At 34.1% G+C, this 14,634-nt stretch overlaps 1 protein-coding gene across 2 annotated transcripts in view; it reads right to left on the reverse strand.

Moving 5' to 3' along the window:
• Positions 1 to 6,825: 6,825 nt before the first annotated feature.
• The window catches only part of LOC128986481 (POU domain, class 2, transcription factor 1-like), a 90,247-nt gene continuing 82,438 nt past the window's right edge, over positions 6,826 to 14,634 (reverse strand). Inside the window, exons 11-15 of one of the 2 annotated variants that reach the window (XM_054406878.1) lie at positions 14,126 to 14,191; positions 13,437 to 13,620; positions 12,938 to 13,310; positions 12,762 to 12,803; positions 6,826 to 9,009 (exon numbers count right to left, since the gene is read on the reverse strand). In XM_054406878.1, the coding sequence (XP_054262853.1) occupies positions 8,811 to 9,009; positions 12,762 to 12,803; positions 12,938 to 13,310; positions 13,437 to 13,620; positions 14,126 to 14,191 (864 nt within the window). In that variant the 3' untranslated portion in view covers positions 6,826 to 8,810. The remainder of the gene's footprint in view (positions 9,010 to 12,761; positions 12,804 to 12,937; positions 13,311 to 13,436; positions 13,621 to 14,125; positions 14,192 to 14,634) is intronic. The other variant, XM_054406879.1, reaches the window with a different exon arrangement.

The raw sequence follows: 14,634 nt of genomic DNA on the forward strand, positions 1-14,634 counted from the left end.
ATTTTGCTTCCATTTACCAGGATAATGTAGTTTATTTATAAATGACTCATTTAACATTAATAGTTTTATTTGGGTTAATTAATTATTATCTTACCTTTACATTAATCAACTTTTACCATCCATTGGCCTGTTTGCTGTGCAACTGGACCACTCATAAATTCTATATTCACACCACTTTTAACTCTATAGTAAAACTGATCTAATTCCAATCTACATGTTTTTGATTGGATTGCAAATGTGATTATTTATTAGGATTGTTTATATAATTTTTTCCAGTGACCTCTACAATATTAGACCTAGAATTCCCTAGTACAGAGGTCAGTAATGGAATCATAATAATTTAGGGCTAGCGAGATCATACAAATCTGACAAACTCTTATCTGTTTTATTTACAAAATCAGCATTTTTGTGTTTATGAAGTTAAGTGTAACTCCGTTGTATGTGCTAATTGTCTCCATTTTCACGAATTGGAGTTCACTGCTATCAACAAAATTATGAATCTTTTCTTTTATTTATTTATTTTTATCTAACAGGGGCAGGCCGAGACCATAAAGCCATCCAAAAAGTCGAATTATGGCGCACCCCAGACAGTTGTTTTTTTGATAGACCTTACAAAATCAGTCATCCGATGTAAGCCTGTAGTATTCCTATCAATTCCTCCTTGGGAAGATATCTACCTCTTACCAAATTTCCAAGAGTTATCCTTCTAGCATCAGAAAGCTTTTCACAATTAAAAAGCAGGTGACCAGCTGTCTCCTCTGACCTACTGCAGTGCCCACAGATTGGTTCACCATCAAACAAGCCCATCCGTTGTAAATGTTTCCTGAATCACCCATGGCCAGTTATCAGTTCCACTGTTAATTTAATTCTTCGCCTGTCTAGCCTCAAAAAGTCAGAGGCAACCCGTTTAGAAGGCCTAACAGAGTAAGCTTGCTAACCCTAAGACGGGGAGTATCAGCCCAACGTTTTCTGTGCTTTTCATTGGCCCATGACACAATAGAGGTGTACACGCTTTTCGTAATATACAACAAAAGGGTTGTGGATCATAAATGTCTATTGAATGCAAACATCTCAAACTGAACTCCTAATTATCTGTGTTTGTGATCATCGTGTAGGATTATAATATTTGAAAAAAATAAAGCAAATTATTTAAAAAAATATCAATGAATGCTGCTATTTGTAAAAAAAATACCATTAACAAAGAATGACGCATGACTTGGCCAAAGAATTCTGGCGTTCTGTAGTGTTGACAGAAGTAAGCCAATGGATTCAATATGTTTAAACAGTCCAGATATTACTAAAGAGTGTAAATAGTAAATTTAATTTTCTAAGTCATTGAAAAGGCTTTAAATACTCTTAAGATACGTCTGATTCGTCAGCAGAGGTGTAGGGGATCTCAAAACTCTGGAACACACGGTTCAGTTTACATCAAGTATGATGAAAGTTCAATGTGTTCACTCGCTATGTCTAAAGTACAGTTTACACTTTTAATATATAGTGTGCATAGTGTGAAGATTAGATTAAGATTCAAGATATTACATGTCGGAATGGCTATGTACTACAATATTTTTATTAATTTGTAATCAATGTAAATATCATAACTATCGTTAGCTTCCGTGTAGTTGATTTTCAAACTTTTTAGTGTATATGTTATTTTGCAGATACTTGTTTCTACATGTTAATATTAAACATTTGTTCTTTGAATATTTTTGAGTTAAACTGCCTTATCCTTTTTTCCTCTTTTTTTGGTTAACCCGAGTTGTGGGAAAGACATCTGACCATAATGGGTTTCAGTACGGTTAGCCCTAATTCAATCCCTGTAGCCTATTCAGCAATATGATTTTGTTTAGTGATGACCAATTTATGCTTCAGAACTTACCTTAGATTCCAAAAGGAGGGGAAGTGAAAAGGCAGCACCATCATTAGCTTTACTTCCATTTAGCCAATATCAAACTATATCCATTAATTTATGGTGTTTGGTGTTGGTTTTTTTTTAACTTGTTATCACTCAAGATTAGTGAACCTCCCTACTGGCCACCAGTTGTCACTGCTTTTTATCATCACCCTTTGCTTGAGGTGAGCCATTCCCACTAAGCTCTTTCACAGAGTAACCTTTTCATAAGCTACACACCCAACACCAGATCTGATCGGGGGAGCGAGCTGGCGTAGTGGCTAGAGCGCGGGACTTCGGTCCGTGAGGTCCCGGGTTCGATCCCCGCCAAGTCAGCAATGGATTTATCTAAGTGATAATGCCGCAACCCCTAGGTCTAGCCTGAAGTAATGTGAAAAACAATCCCAGGCTCGTGCCTAGCGTCCTAGGACAAAAAAAAAAAAAAAACACCAGATCTGATCGAGACAGTAACACCCGATGTACGATGGAGTTTCTTGGCCGTAGAGGCAACTGCAACACCTCATGCTTGGCCTTTGTTCAGAAAATTGACATAAATAAGTCAACACTGGTTAACAAAAAGCGTAGTTTGAATCTTGATGGCTAGGTTTGCAGCAAATGTTTGATAGTGTAGCTCATCAGGCATTTGATTGTTGTACGTGAATGTATGTTTACACAACTCTTCGGTCTGATTGACCTTTGAAAACAAAGGATCAACGAAGACCATTAGTGTTTTAGGAAGGTAATTCATCCTTTTCTTCTCATTGTAATATGTACCGTTTCAGTTGGCAGTAATACAAAAAGTATTAAAGTATTGACTTAACATCATTGTCATTTCTTGGATTCATCTTATTTTTTAGGTAAATGGTTGACAAAAAAATATTCTCGTGGTTGTGAAAATATTTGTTTATTGCCCAGTATTACAAACATAAGTAAAATTGAATTTAGACTAAACATTCCGAACACTTTGAACATCTATCCTTCAGCTAACTGGTAAGTAAAGTAAGGTAGGTGTAACACATTGAAATAACCACTTGTAGTATAAATTTTTTGTGGTATTAAAAATTTTTAATATGTACAGTATCTACCAGTTTAATTTTATCTGAATTCATTATAAAAAGAAAGTGTAAGAGATAACATCGTATTCAATATTTGTTTAAACAAAAGACACATTCAGTAATTAAAGTAAACAAAAACTTGGGCAAAGCTAATGAGTCTAATGATATGGTGACAAAATCTTTGTCTATTACTAACTAAATCTATCATCTACAAATTGGACAGAAGAATCTTATAAAAAATAATACTGTACTGAGGTATGCCTGATAAAATTCTGAGTGTTTAGTTATGTAGTTCTATAGTAATGTGTTTGGTAAAATTAGTTACGTTTGAATCAAACCCATTTGAAGTTTAACACAATTATTACAAGTTAACACCCAAGTCTTTACATTATTAACTTAGCATAACCAACAATAAATCAACAATATAAAAAAAAATGTGTAAGGTAAATGAGTTACCATATCTATTTAGTTGGTTTTTTACTTACAGAGAAAAATGTACAAGTGTAAAAAAATGCTTCTAAAAGTACAACATTTAAAACTAACATTATTTAGTACAATTTACAACACTCATCTGAAGTTTAAGCCCTTGCTGAAAATAGCATGGACTCCAACTATAGGACTATCTGAATACACTGACGACTATCTAGAACCTGGAAAAATAGCTTAAATATAAACCATTAATAACAAGACCCATTTATACTGTATAAACCGTCTAGTATACACGAGTTTTATAAATGTCTATTGGAAGAAAGTAACTTTTTCCTTTGCTGTATCATATCCATTGCATGATTCAAACTTCATTGGATGTTTTAAGTCATTTTGGTTTTTATTTAATTTACTTAGGAACTTAAATGATTATTTGGCACCGGAATTTCAATTGAAACCAATTTTGTAAGAAATATAATCCAAACAGCTTTTATCTCTATAAAAACTTTAAATTTTCGGAATATTATATTAATTTTAAAATTAATTTTGAAATTCTATACTACAGGTAGTTGTTTTTGATTTTATTTCTAAATACACTAGTCAAAGCAATGTATTTTGCTTTTTTTTGCGTTGAGTTTGTTGTAACCTACACCTTCATCAGATTGTGTAATAATATTTCCTCTATCTTTATCTGATGTCTATTTTACTGAAGTTTTTAAACTAACAATCTTTCTATATAGGGTTCTTATTGCTCCTGAAAAGATAACAAATTTAAAATATTTTTTTTTTAAATCAGACAAAAACACTACAGTTTGCTGTGTCTCATTTATTTAAACATAAAAATTACCATACCTTGGGATTCAGCAAGGCAACACTAATGATTCAGACGTAGTTTTGTTTAAAAATGTATTTTATTTTCTTTATCCTTCAATTTATTGTGTTTAAAAACTTAAATCCACGAATCATTCATAGAAATGGCTGAAGCTTTTATGAATCAGAGAATTCATGAAACTGGTGTTCTCTTTCTAAATTTTTTTTAGTAGAAACACATGAAATGTTTGTACCTGCAAAAATTGGAATACCTGAGCAAGAATTGTGCCTTTGATAAAAAATCTACAAATCACTTATTCACTTGGGCATTAGATGCATTTAAAGCATAAGTTGATTCTTTGATTTCAATTAAAGCTGCGCTAGCTAATATCAACATATTTGATGAACTAACAATTTTAGAAAATCTAGAATTCGTGAATAGCTTTTCTTTTGTCTTTTAAATAAAAATCTCACAGACCATTGTCTTTTGTCGCATATTATAGGTTATTCCACTAGAAAAAGAGATATGTAAGAAAAGTTGAAGTAAAACAGGTATAGGTCGGCCACTTAGAAAATGACCTCCTCCAGCATTGGTTTAGCATTAGCGCGCAGGTCGTTTTCTAAGCGGCCAAACTATCGTAAGATTTTTTAAAGTAGAAAATCCAAACCTGTTCTAAAGAGTTTATTGTACCCAGGAAGTAGGAATGTGTATTTCTCACTATGCAGCAGTGTAGAGGTATAACCTGAAGATGGCTATCGATAAAATTACTGAGAATAGCAGAAAAACTTATATTTTTGTAAAGTTTTGAATCAGTTAAAAACATATAAGCCTTGATATTGACAAGCAAAGGAATCGCTGGACAAACTCAAGGTAAAATTACCTCTTTATAAAAAAAACTTAATTTCCATCTTCCCATTTTGAATCTAAATTTGTTCTGTGGAAAGAGATATTTTATTTTAACTTTCATTGTAAATTAAATGATTCATCTTTGAGAGTAGAACCTAGGTAGCAGTTAGGTAAGTCCAACCATGTTTGCTGTGGTTTTAGTTTTAGTGAAAATTTAGTGAATTACATCTTACCTGAGTTAAGTTCTCTTTTTCCTCTATCTTAGAAGCCCCGGTGTTATTTCTTCTCATTTTTTGCTTTACTAATTGTAGTATACTCCACTCACAAAATTTAGGCGATTTTAGGGGAAGAAATCTATCCCCTCCACATCTTAATCCTATTATTAAAACATATCTCAACAGCAGCTGAGACTTTTCAAAACGTCAATCAGCTGAAGCAGTAAATGGTGGTGGGGAAACTTTCCCTCAAACAGTTGAAATTTTGTGAACGGACTATAGTGACGAACAGCTATTCCGTTCACAAAACTTTGGCGGTTTAAGGGGAAGGTTTCCTGGGTTCCTCCAAACTTTTTTTTACTTGATCTATACTTCAGCTGATCAGCTCTGTTGTTTAAAAGTTAGGGTGAGGTGGAATCGCTTCCCCTCAAACCGTCTAAATTTTTTGAACGGTGTATAGTGCCATAGACTAACCAACTCAAGTAGACTTGTCATCCCATTGTAAATTTTGAAGCACGTTTTTCGTGTCTAGTTCATGTACGGTGACACTGGGCGCTAGTGTTGAAAAAAATTTGTTTCTATTATTTTATGGTTAATTTCTTGATTTGTGCTTTACTGTTTGGTTATATAACTAGGAGACAAGTTATTGTTTATGATTGGATCGTATTATTTTGTCAAACGAGGTTTTAAATGACTGTAATAACTGGAAACAAATTGTAAACAAAACACGACCTCTACATAAACCGTACAGAACTAACAATAAAATTGTCTTCAGCTGTTGCATAAGGATGAGAAATCTACTTGGGGGAGTATGTTTTATCTATGATAGTGCTGTCAATTGTTCTAGTCAAACTCCTTTCAAAATTATCACATGTTGCACACTTCAGTTGCAATATGAGCCATAAGTATTCAAGTTTCCAAAAAAATAATATTTTAGTTTGCAAATAGACAGAAATGTAGGCCTATTAATTGTTTGATTTCTCAAGAGTGTTATGTCCTTTTAAAACTTTCATTGTACTCTTTTGATAAAGCCTTGTATTGAAGTATATTTTAACACCTTGTAATAATGTATGTGTGTTGTATTTTTGCTGTAAACAATCCATGTACGGGCGCTTAGTCTATGTGGACGGGCAAATGCAAGGTTAAAAGAGGCCGCCAACCTCTTAAAAAAAAGGGAAAAAAGTAATTTATAAGTTAAATTTGACAGAGTAAGCTATTGAGAATGTCAAATATCAAATGCTTATAAAATCAAAAATTTCAATCAACTCAGTGTGAATGACTACATACGTACCTCACTGTTTAAAACAGACTTTGCATTATAATTCAGTGAAAAAATATACATTTAATTTTCAACTGTATTCAAATTAACTCAATTTGAAATGTAATTTTTAAATAACATTGTTATTTTTTTCTGACTCATAAAATTATTAGTTTTGAAATATGCTCTCTGGATCTCTTGAGCCTTAAAACTTGTACCATATATTAAATACGTCTAAGGAAAATGTTGATACAACAAGTTTCTTTCCTCCAGTAGAGTTATTGAGTATACACATGTATTTGATACCTCACTAAAGTGTAATGTTACCAGTGAAAACAATTTAGACGAATGAAAGTCATTACAAGGGATCTAAGCTAGGTTAAAACTACAAGGTACCTTGTTTCCGGTCAGCAAAAGGAAAATAAAATAAAACAAAAACTGTGGAAAACATAATTTAATATGCAATAAATGTCCAAAATATAAGTATTTCGTCGAAAGTAAAATAAAGCCGCTAACAGAAAGTTGAATCGACCGACATAAATAATTGAAAAATCTGAGCATTCATATAGAAAAAGTGGAAAAATAAATTAATCGACAAAGAAACGAAGCAAAAATCAGTCGTATAAATAAAATAAACATAAACTAAATATACAAAACTACGCGTTTGTCGTTAGACAAATAGGAACTTTTATTTATAAAGTTGGTCCTCTCAGTTGAAACAAGCATCGAAATAATACTTTGGAGAAACAAAACTAGAAACGTAACAGAATATTACAAAAACTGATTGCAAAATTTACACGTCAAAACAGTTAACACTATTCTAAAAAGTGTTTATACTTCTATTATAATGTGTAAAAAATCTCTTGTGATTTAGGAACTTCTTTTCCGTTCTTCCTCACGACATTGGAAGACTGCAAGATGAAATTAAACAACCGATGTTATTCTATACATTTTGGATAACACAGAAGGGAGATTAACTATCTGAGATCATCAACGTTCTACGTGAATTGTTGAATCTTTGGAACACCAGTTGTGCCTGCGACTTTCCTAACGCAAGATACATTATAAACATCCACACATCCAACAGTCTGTTTTAGCAGCCAACATTGAAACATTCACAATAATGACATCGCTAACTGACATTTCAACATTATTAAACAAGATTAAGGAACTAATAATCGTAATAAATGAAATAAAATGGCTGAAGATTGAAAATAAAAATGGGTCTTACATTGCAACAAAAAAACTGAAAACAATACTCTCCATGGAATGTGTGTGGTAAAACAAAATGTTGGACGTATTTTAAAACTATCTACATACTTTCTACATTGCTCGACACCGACAAGAGAGTCGAACGCATAGACAAAGCTACACTGCGATGGATCCACATATATATATTTACAAACGGAAGTTCTGTACATTCACTGCCATACTTGCCCATGTAGTATGGTAAATTATAAATTGTATTTTTACTATTTCATAACTATGTATACAGTTAAGTTTCGCCAAATTGCACTCGCACATCCACTATTTAACATATTTGGAATGTTTATACATCAATTTCAATATAAAAGAACAACACCAGTCAGAACATCACAACATATTGACTTCATTTTTCAGCCTTTGTAAGATTTTTCACTATTTCATAATATACACGTTGTGTAAAAGAGTCTCAACAGAATTCAATAAAGGTATAAAAAATAATACCACAGCATTTTCAAAATATTTCCATTGTACAGTAATGAACCAGTGAATCAACAAAAGAAACAAAAAGTTATTTTAGGTTTACAAGAGTTTGCAAAAGTGTCTTGTGTAAATTAAAGTTGATCAAATATTTCTTTAATACTCTAATTACTTCATCCCTGTTCAGCAATCACACTAAGCAACATGAAGTTAATTTAAGGGGATTAGTCAATTAATTGTACCTGGGTGTATTAAACTCATCAATTATCATCTATGCAATCATTCTCCTGATTTAGGCTTTGATGATAAATAATAAGATGTAATTCAAAGATGTTGTCTTGAGTTCGCACGGACAGTTCCAATATAGTCTTGGTGGAATTTATATATATTTGTATGATAAAAAAGATTACCCAAGGGTTTTGAGTTTTCACCTGTCAAACCTACGAGTCAACGTTAACATTATTTCTTAAATGCTTAAGAAGATTGTAAAGGAAAAATCTTACAGGCTTTCCAAAACGAAGTCAAGTAAGATACCTTTGTGACATTACGAGTGGTGTTGAGTTTGAAGTGTTTAGAAGTCCACTCTACACGGTCAGTCTTGGAGCACCGGCGAGTGGTACCATGGTCATTCAGGGCGAGGAGTGTACGAGTGGTGGGAATGAGAATGGGGGTGTGGGGAGGGAGAGACTAGAGACAACGGGGAGGGAGACTGCTGCGGCATTGGTAAATGTGTCGACGTCGGATGTAGCGGAGCCCCGAACATGTTTGACGTTGGCGATCCCATCGCTGCGGTCGGGGGGTTTATCCTCTTCTCCTTCTGCCGCCTGAACAAAGAAAACCCAAAGTTATTTAACAGTAACTATGCAGCAAAATGGTAGCCATAATCACAATTCATGTTACAAGTACATTACTGTTACAATCTGTATTATTTAAATTATTATCATCTTGTGCCTTTTAGTTGTGTTCTCCAAAAATGCTTTTCTCACAAGAGACACCTATCCAGTTTTAAGATGAACTAGTTTGAATTACCATTCTCCGTCAAGTAATCTTGCGTTAGTAACACACTACTATAGTTTTTGACTACTAGAATAAATCTGTGTGACACAAACATCTAGTTATCCATCCAAGTTGGGCAGATCCGAGATCCGTCCAGGGCCGGATTTCCCAATAGGCCCGGTAGGCCCGGGCCTATGGGCGCGAGCTCCCAGAGGGCGCAAGGCCGAGAGGATTTTTTGTTATATCTAAAAATAAAAATAAATAGGTAGTCATAGTTGATAAAAAAAAACCTGGCTAGTAAAGCATTCTGATTCTGAAGTTAAAAGGTAGAAATAATTGTTAGAAAATGTAAACTAATTTTTCAGAATTACGCATCAATTTCGTTACAACATTGGTAACAAACATTGGTTATACGGGAGTAGGCTGTAGGATGTTGACGAGCGCCCGATCGGTACGCATCGTATTGCCACTGCACTGCCACTCATCGATATATAACTACTGCCATAGATATAGACTCCTCATCCCATTGTAAATTTTTTGCTTGTTTTTTGTGTCTAGTTCATGTACGTCCACACTGATCGCTGGGGTAGACAAAATGTTGTTTCTATTATTTTAGTGTTATTTTCATGATTTGTATGCTTTACTATTTGGTTATATAACTAGGAAACCAGTTATAGTTCATGATTAAATAGTTTTATTTGGTTAAATGAGGTTTTAAATAACTGAAATAACAAGAAACAAATTGTAAACAAAACATAACCTCTACAGTTGGACGTACAGAACTAATAATGAATTTGGCTTCAGCTGTTCCATAAGGATGACAAATCTAGGTACTACCATAGATAAAACATACTCCCTTGTGCTGGTTAGTCTATATGGTACTACTCTACTACTGATCAGAGTGATTAGGGGCGCATGCGTAGCGTGCTAGACATTGTTACCACCCTCACTCACAAAACAAAAGTTATTAACTAATCTTTTGATTAATTTACAACAATCTGCAGGATCAAGTTAAAATATAATATAATACGTTGTGTTGAATATTTAAAAATGATGAATTTATCTTTAAAATGAACGAAAAAATATTAATCTCAGTTTGCAATAGGTTTTAGAAAAATGCAATACCCTCCAAAGCACCATTAATGCTTTAATTTTCTCCTCAAACCTAAGGATCGGTATGGTTGGCCGGAATGTTGCTCTGTTTTGCTTTGGAAATATAACAACCTAGATGCAGTACCACCATAGATTAAATGTAACCACATAACTCAAGTCAACTTCTTATCACATTGTAAATTCAAATTTGTTCACGTCTAGTTCATGTTGGTGACACTGGACGTTGGTTTTGACTTACTTTTGTTTCTATAATTTTAGGGTTATTTCTATGATGTGTGTTTTAATTTATTGTAATATAACCAGGAGACGACCTATGGTTTATGATTAAATAGTTTTTTTTATAAAATATGTTTAAATAACAATAATTGTTTTCAGCTAATCCATAATGATGACAAATCTACTAAAGGAGTACCTATGTTTAATCTATGGTACACGTACTGTATGGAGTTCATGTTTTTGGGCCTAAAATTGGAATCAATGGCCATGATTTTTTGCAGGATGATCGGAGGGTTGAGTTGTTTTTTTTCAGTCCCACAAACGTGAGCATTTACTAAAAGCACAAAATTGCTAAAAAAAAGTGTTTAAGACGCCATATTGTTAAGGCTAAACAAGTCAATTCTTCAAATACAGTAACTTGCAATGATAAAAATCTGACGAGGAGTGGTATTCAAGCAATTATCTTAGGCCTAGGGACACGATATAGTTTTAAATAGAGATTTGAAGGAAATTAACTGTGACCAGACTAGGGGGCGGAAAATCATTTGGGCCTAGGGGCGCCAAAATGCTAAATCCGGCCCTGGATCCGTCAACACTTAATACGTCATACTTGAAGATTGACTCTATTACTGTAGTCCAAAGCTGTAGTGTATCACAAACACAAGATGATGAAGGTGGTTGAAACTATTTTAGCTTAAGTTCAGTTTTGTTTTCTATAAGTGGACCTTCAGATTTAGGGAGCTCTTGAACCACAAGATCATTTTCACAAAGCTGAACCATTGGTCATTGGGGGAATTTGAACCCTGAACCCTTACTAAGACAGAACACTAGTCCAGCACCTGATAGATATGAAACTTCAAGATAATTCAGCTGACTTGATTGGTTCGAGCACAACTCATGCAAAATATGAGAGGTAATTTTTAGAATGCAATGGTTGAAATGAGTTTAAATAAATAGGTACATAGAAAAGAATCATGGAGGGTTTTAATATTTTTAGGTAATTTGGTCATGAAGTTACAAGGAAGAGTTACAAGCCATATTGACAGAAGATGATTATTCTCCGTTCTTCTTTGTGGGGATAACATTATTAATGGGGAGTGACAATACTTCCATCTTCATGAATAGACAGAATAACTGGATGTTAGTCACCCAAAAAGTGTAAAATGTGCTCTTTTATTTTTTAATTTGCAGGAACTATTTTTTATATGTTGTAAAAGTGTAGTTCTTATATTTAATTTAATATTTACTACTCTTATATTTACTACTTAGTTCTTATAGATTACAATGTTTTGTTTTTATACTGAGACGGTGTTAGGTTCCTGGCTTCATACAACAGTATGCAACTTTAAGAACTATCAAATCTTTGTCATCCAACTAAGTAAAGTTTGACCCCAGACGTGTTGAACAGACTTTCACTGCATAAATCTTGCAGCCAACAACAACATTTGCTAAATATGTTTTGGTAAAACACAAATGCTTCTGAATAGTACGTCAAAAGATATTATATTTTTCCTTATTTCAAATCTGTAGTTTTTCATAGATTTGTAGCTACCAGTAGAGGATACTGGACATGAAATGTTGCCTGAACTCAAATTGATTGTTACAATCTAAAGATTTATTTATACTATCTATTCACAATATTTTAATAAAAGACCTAAAAATCATGCAAAATGATTGTAAAAGCCTAGGAAAATAATGATTGATAGCAAAACTGATAAATGAAAAACTGTAAGCCTGACAAGACTAGCCAATGAAAAAGGTAATCTTGATATTAACTTTCAATATGAACTATTTTTTTTTTGCCATGAATTCCAATTTGACTTAAGGATATTGGGTTTTTCTAAATAAAAATTGCTTCATTAAATTAACGCAATGCAAACACTTAAAGAGATCAAATTAGACTTCAATATTACAACTGTTTCATTGACAACATCTGCTATGGAAATATAGAGGGAGGAGTCAAACCCTCTAAACATCATTGTTTTAGTTTTTCTTTGTGATTAATATATACCGTACAACACATCTCAACAAATTATTTGAATCGCTAAACATTAATTTGGCAGGTGTTAGATGCTGATGACCAGGCATTCCACTAGTAATCCAGAAATAGTAATCTAGAAACATAATCCACACTGAACTAAAAAAATATACAAAAACTAAAAATAGACAGCGCTTAAAACTGTATGAAATAATAAGAAAAACAGAGGAAACGGATCGGAAAGAAATTGAAGTAGGTAAAAATGAGACTTACGGGAATTTGTGGAGTCTCGGTGCGGGCCCCACAGCCCATGCCCTGAAAGTCGAACAAGAAGTATAAGACGAACTGGAGGCTTGAGGAATAGACTGGAGGCATGCTACAGATATAGACAGCTCGCATGGACTGTGGTACCAGATGATAAAGAATAGATACTAGACACATCCACTCACCTATTGCAGAACCAGACTCGTACAACCTCCTTCTCCATCCCCAAGCTGTCCGCAAGCATCGAGATCTCCTCCGAAGTGGGTTTTGGGTTCTGCAAAAACGCCTTTTCCAGCGCTACTCGTACGCTGGTTTCTATTGACGTCCTTTTCTTCCTACGTCTTCCTATCGCCTCTGGTGTCGTGAGGGGATTGTTTAACGAGTTAGGGTTATTCACAGAATTGTCCGCGTCTAACAACCATTTCTGCAGCAACGGCTTCAGTTTACACATATTTTTAAATGAGAGGTTCAGCGCTTCGAACCTCGAGATTGTCGTTTGGGAAAAGTCGTTTCCGTAGAGTTTTCCCATGGCGAGTCCGACGTCTCCTTGCGTAAAACCTGAAAGAGAACGGAACATGGAAACTTGCGATATTTGCGATTCAAATTCTTAGTTTTATTCAGTAAAATAATTGACTACGGCTAAAGACAACATGAACGTAATGGAAAGACCAGAAATATACAGACCTAGTTTGATCCTTCGTTGTTTGAATGTCTTGGCGAATGTCTCGAGCTCCTCGAGGTCTGTTGTTTCCTCAGTATCCAGCAGTCTGGAGGTTGGGCTCTTGATGTGGTGAGAGCCTTGAGCTGCAGCTTGCTGCTTCTGTAGCTGTTGTAGCTGCTGAGCTGCTTGAGCTACAGCTTGCTGAACCTACACACAACCATCAGCCCAACTTTACAAGAGAAAAATCAGCGTGCTTATCTAGAGGTCAAAGACTTCTCGACTTTCAAGATATTTCCATGGACTTTGTAAGACTTTATTTACTGCAATAAGTTTATGATTGACCACCCAATAAATTTCTAATAAATAATCCAAGATTCCAAAAAGAGCCATTTGATGTTAAATTGTCCTGGTTTTCAGAAAAACAAAACAAAATATCCCTTTGTAAATACAATATTCTTTTTAAGGAATATGAAGATATAAGACTATTTTTTCTTGTTTAGGGTGTCAAGGAAAATTTACGTGGAAGAGAATATGAATGAGACAAAATTTATGGCAATCTGTAAGAACTTCTTCAAGAAGAATGTGACTAAAGTCTAAAAAAACATGCGATATTTCCTCCGATTGACTGGATTCACATGCAATCAGCTTTTATTTTTGAACTATATTCATGCAATAAGCTAACAAAAGACAGATAGTGATGTAAGGTAAGTACCTGCACAGAGTGAGAGACTCTTGGAGATGGAAGATTTTGCCTGGAGTAGCCATGAGATAGAAGACCCTGTAACCATCACAAGTCTTAGCATGCAGCGAGTAAAAACTACAAAACTACCACAGACTATAGAGGTTATCAATGCAGTAGTAAGAACTACATTCTTGATCTTCCAGTGTCAAATTGGTATTTACAATGTTTCCATTAGGATATTTACTCAATACTAGACGTTTCGCCCATTCTATGACGTCTGGTATCGTAAATAATGTAGATATCAATTTGATGCAACTCTCACCAGAAGATAAAGCAGAATATAGTGATGCCACTGGCCGCTTAAGCTTGTCTACAAATGAAGACAGTCATAAGAAGTTTCATTAGTCCCTAATTCACGTTTACATTCCAATACAGCCCCCATGTAAGTATTGGATTACTACCTGATCCAAACTCTAAATATATTTTCAAACAGCAACAAGAAATGTTAACGGGTATTGTGAGAGTAAATGTTATGTGAA

The sequence above is a fragment of the Macrosteles quadrilineatus genome, unplaced genomic scaffold (genome assembly GCF_028750875.1).
Source record: "Macrosteles quadrilineatus isolate MER2022 unplaced genomic scaffold, UCM_ALF_1.0 Scaffold_2__2_contigs__length_208266976, whole genome shotgun sequence".
Lineage (NCBI taxonomy): Eukaryota > Metazoa > Arthropoda > Insecta > Hemiptera > Cicadellidae > Macrosteles > Macrosteles quadrilineatus.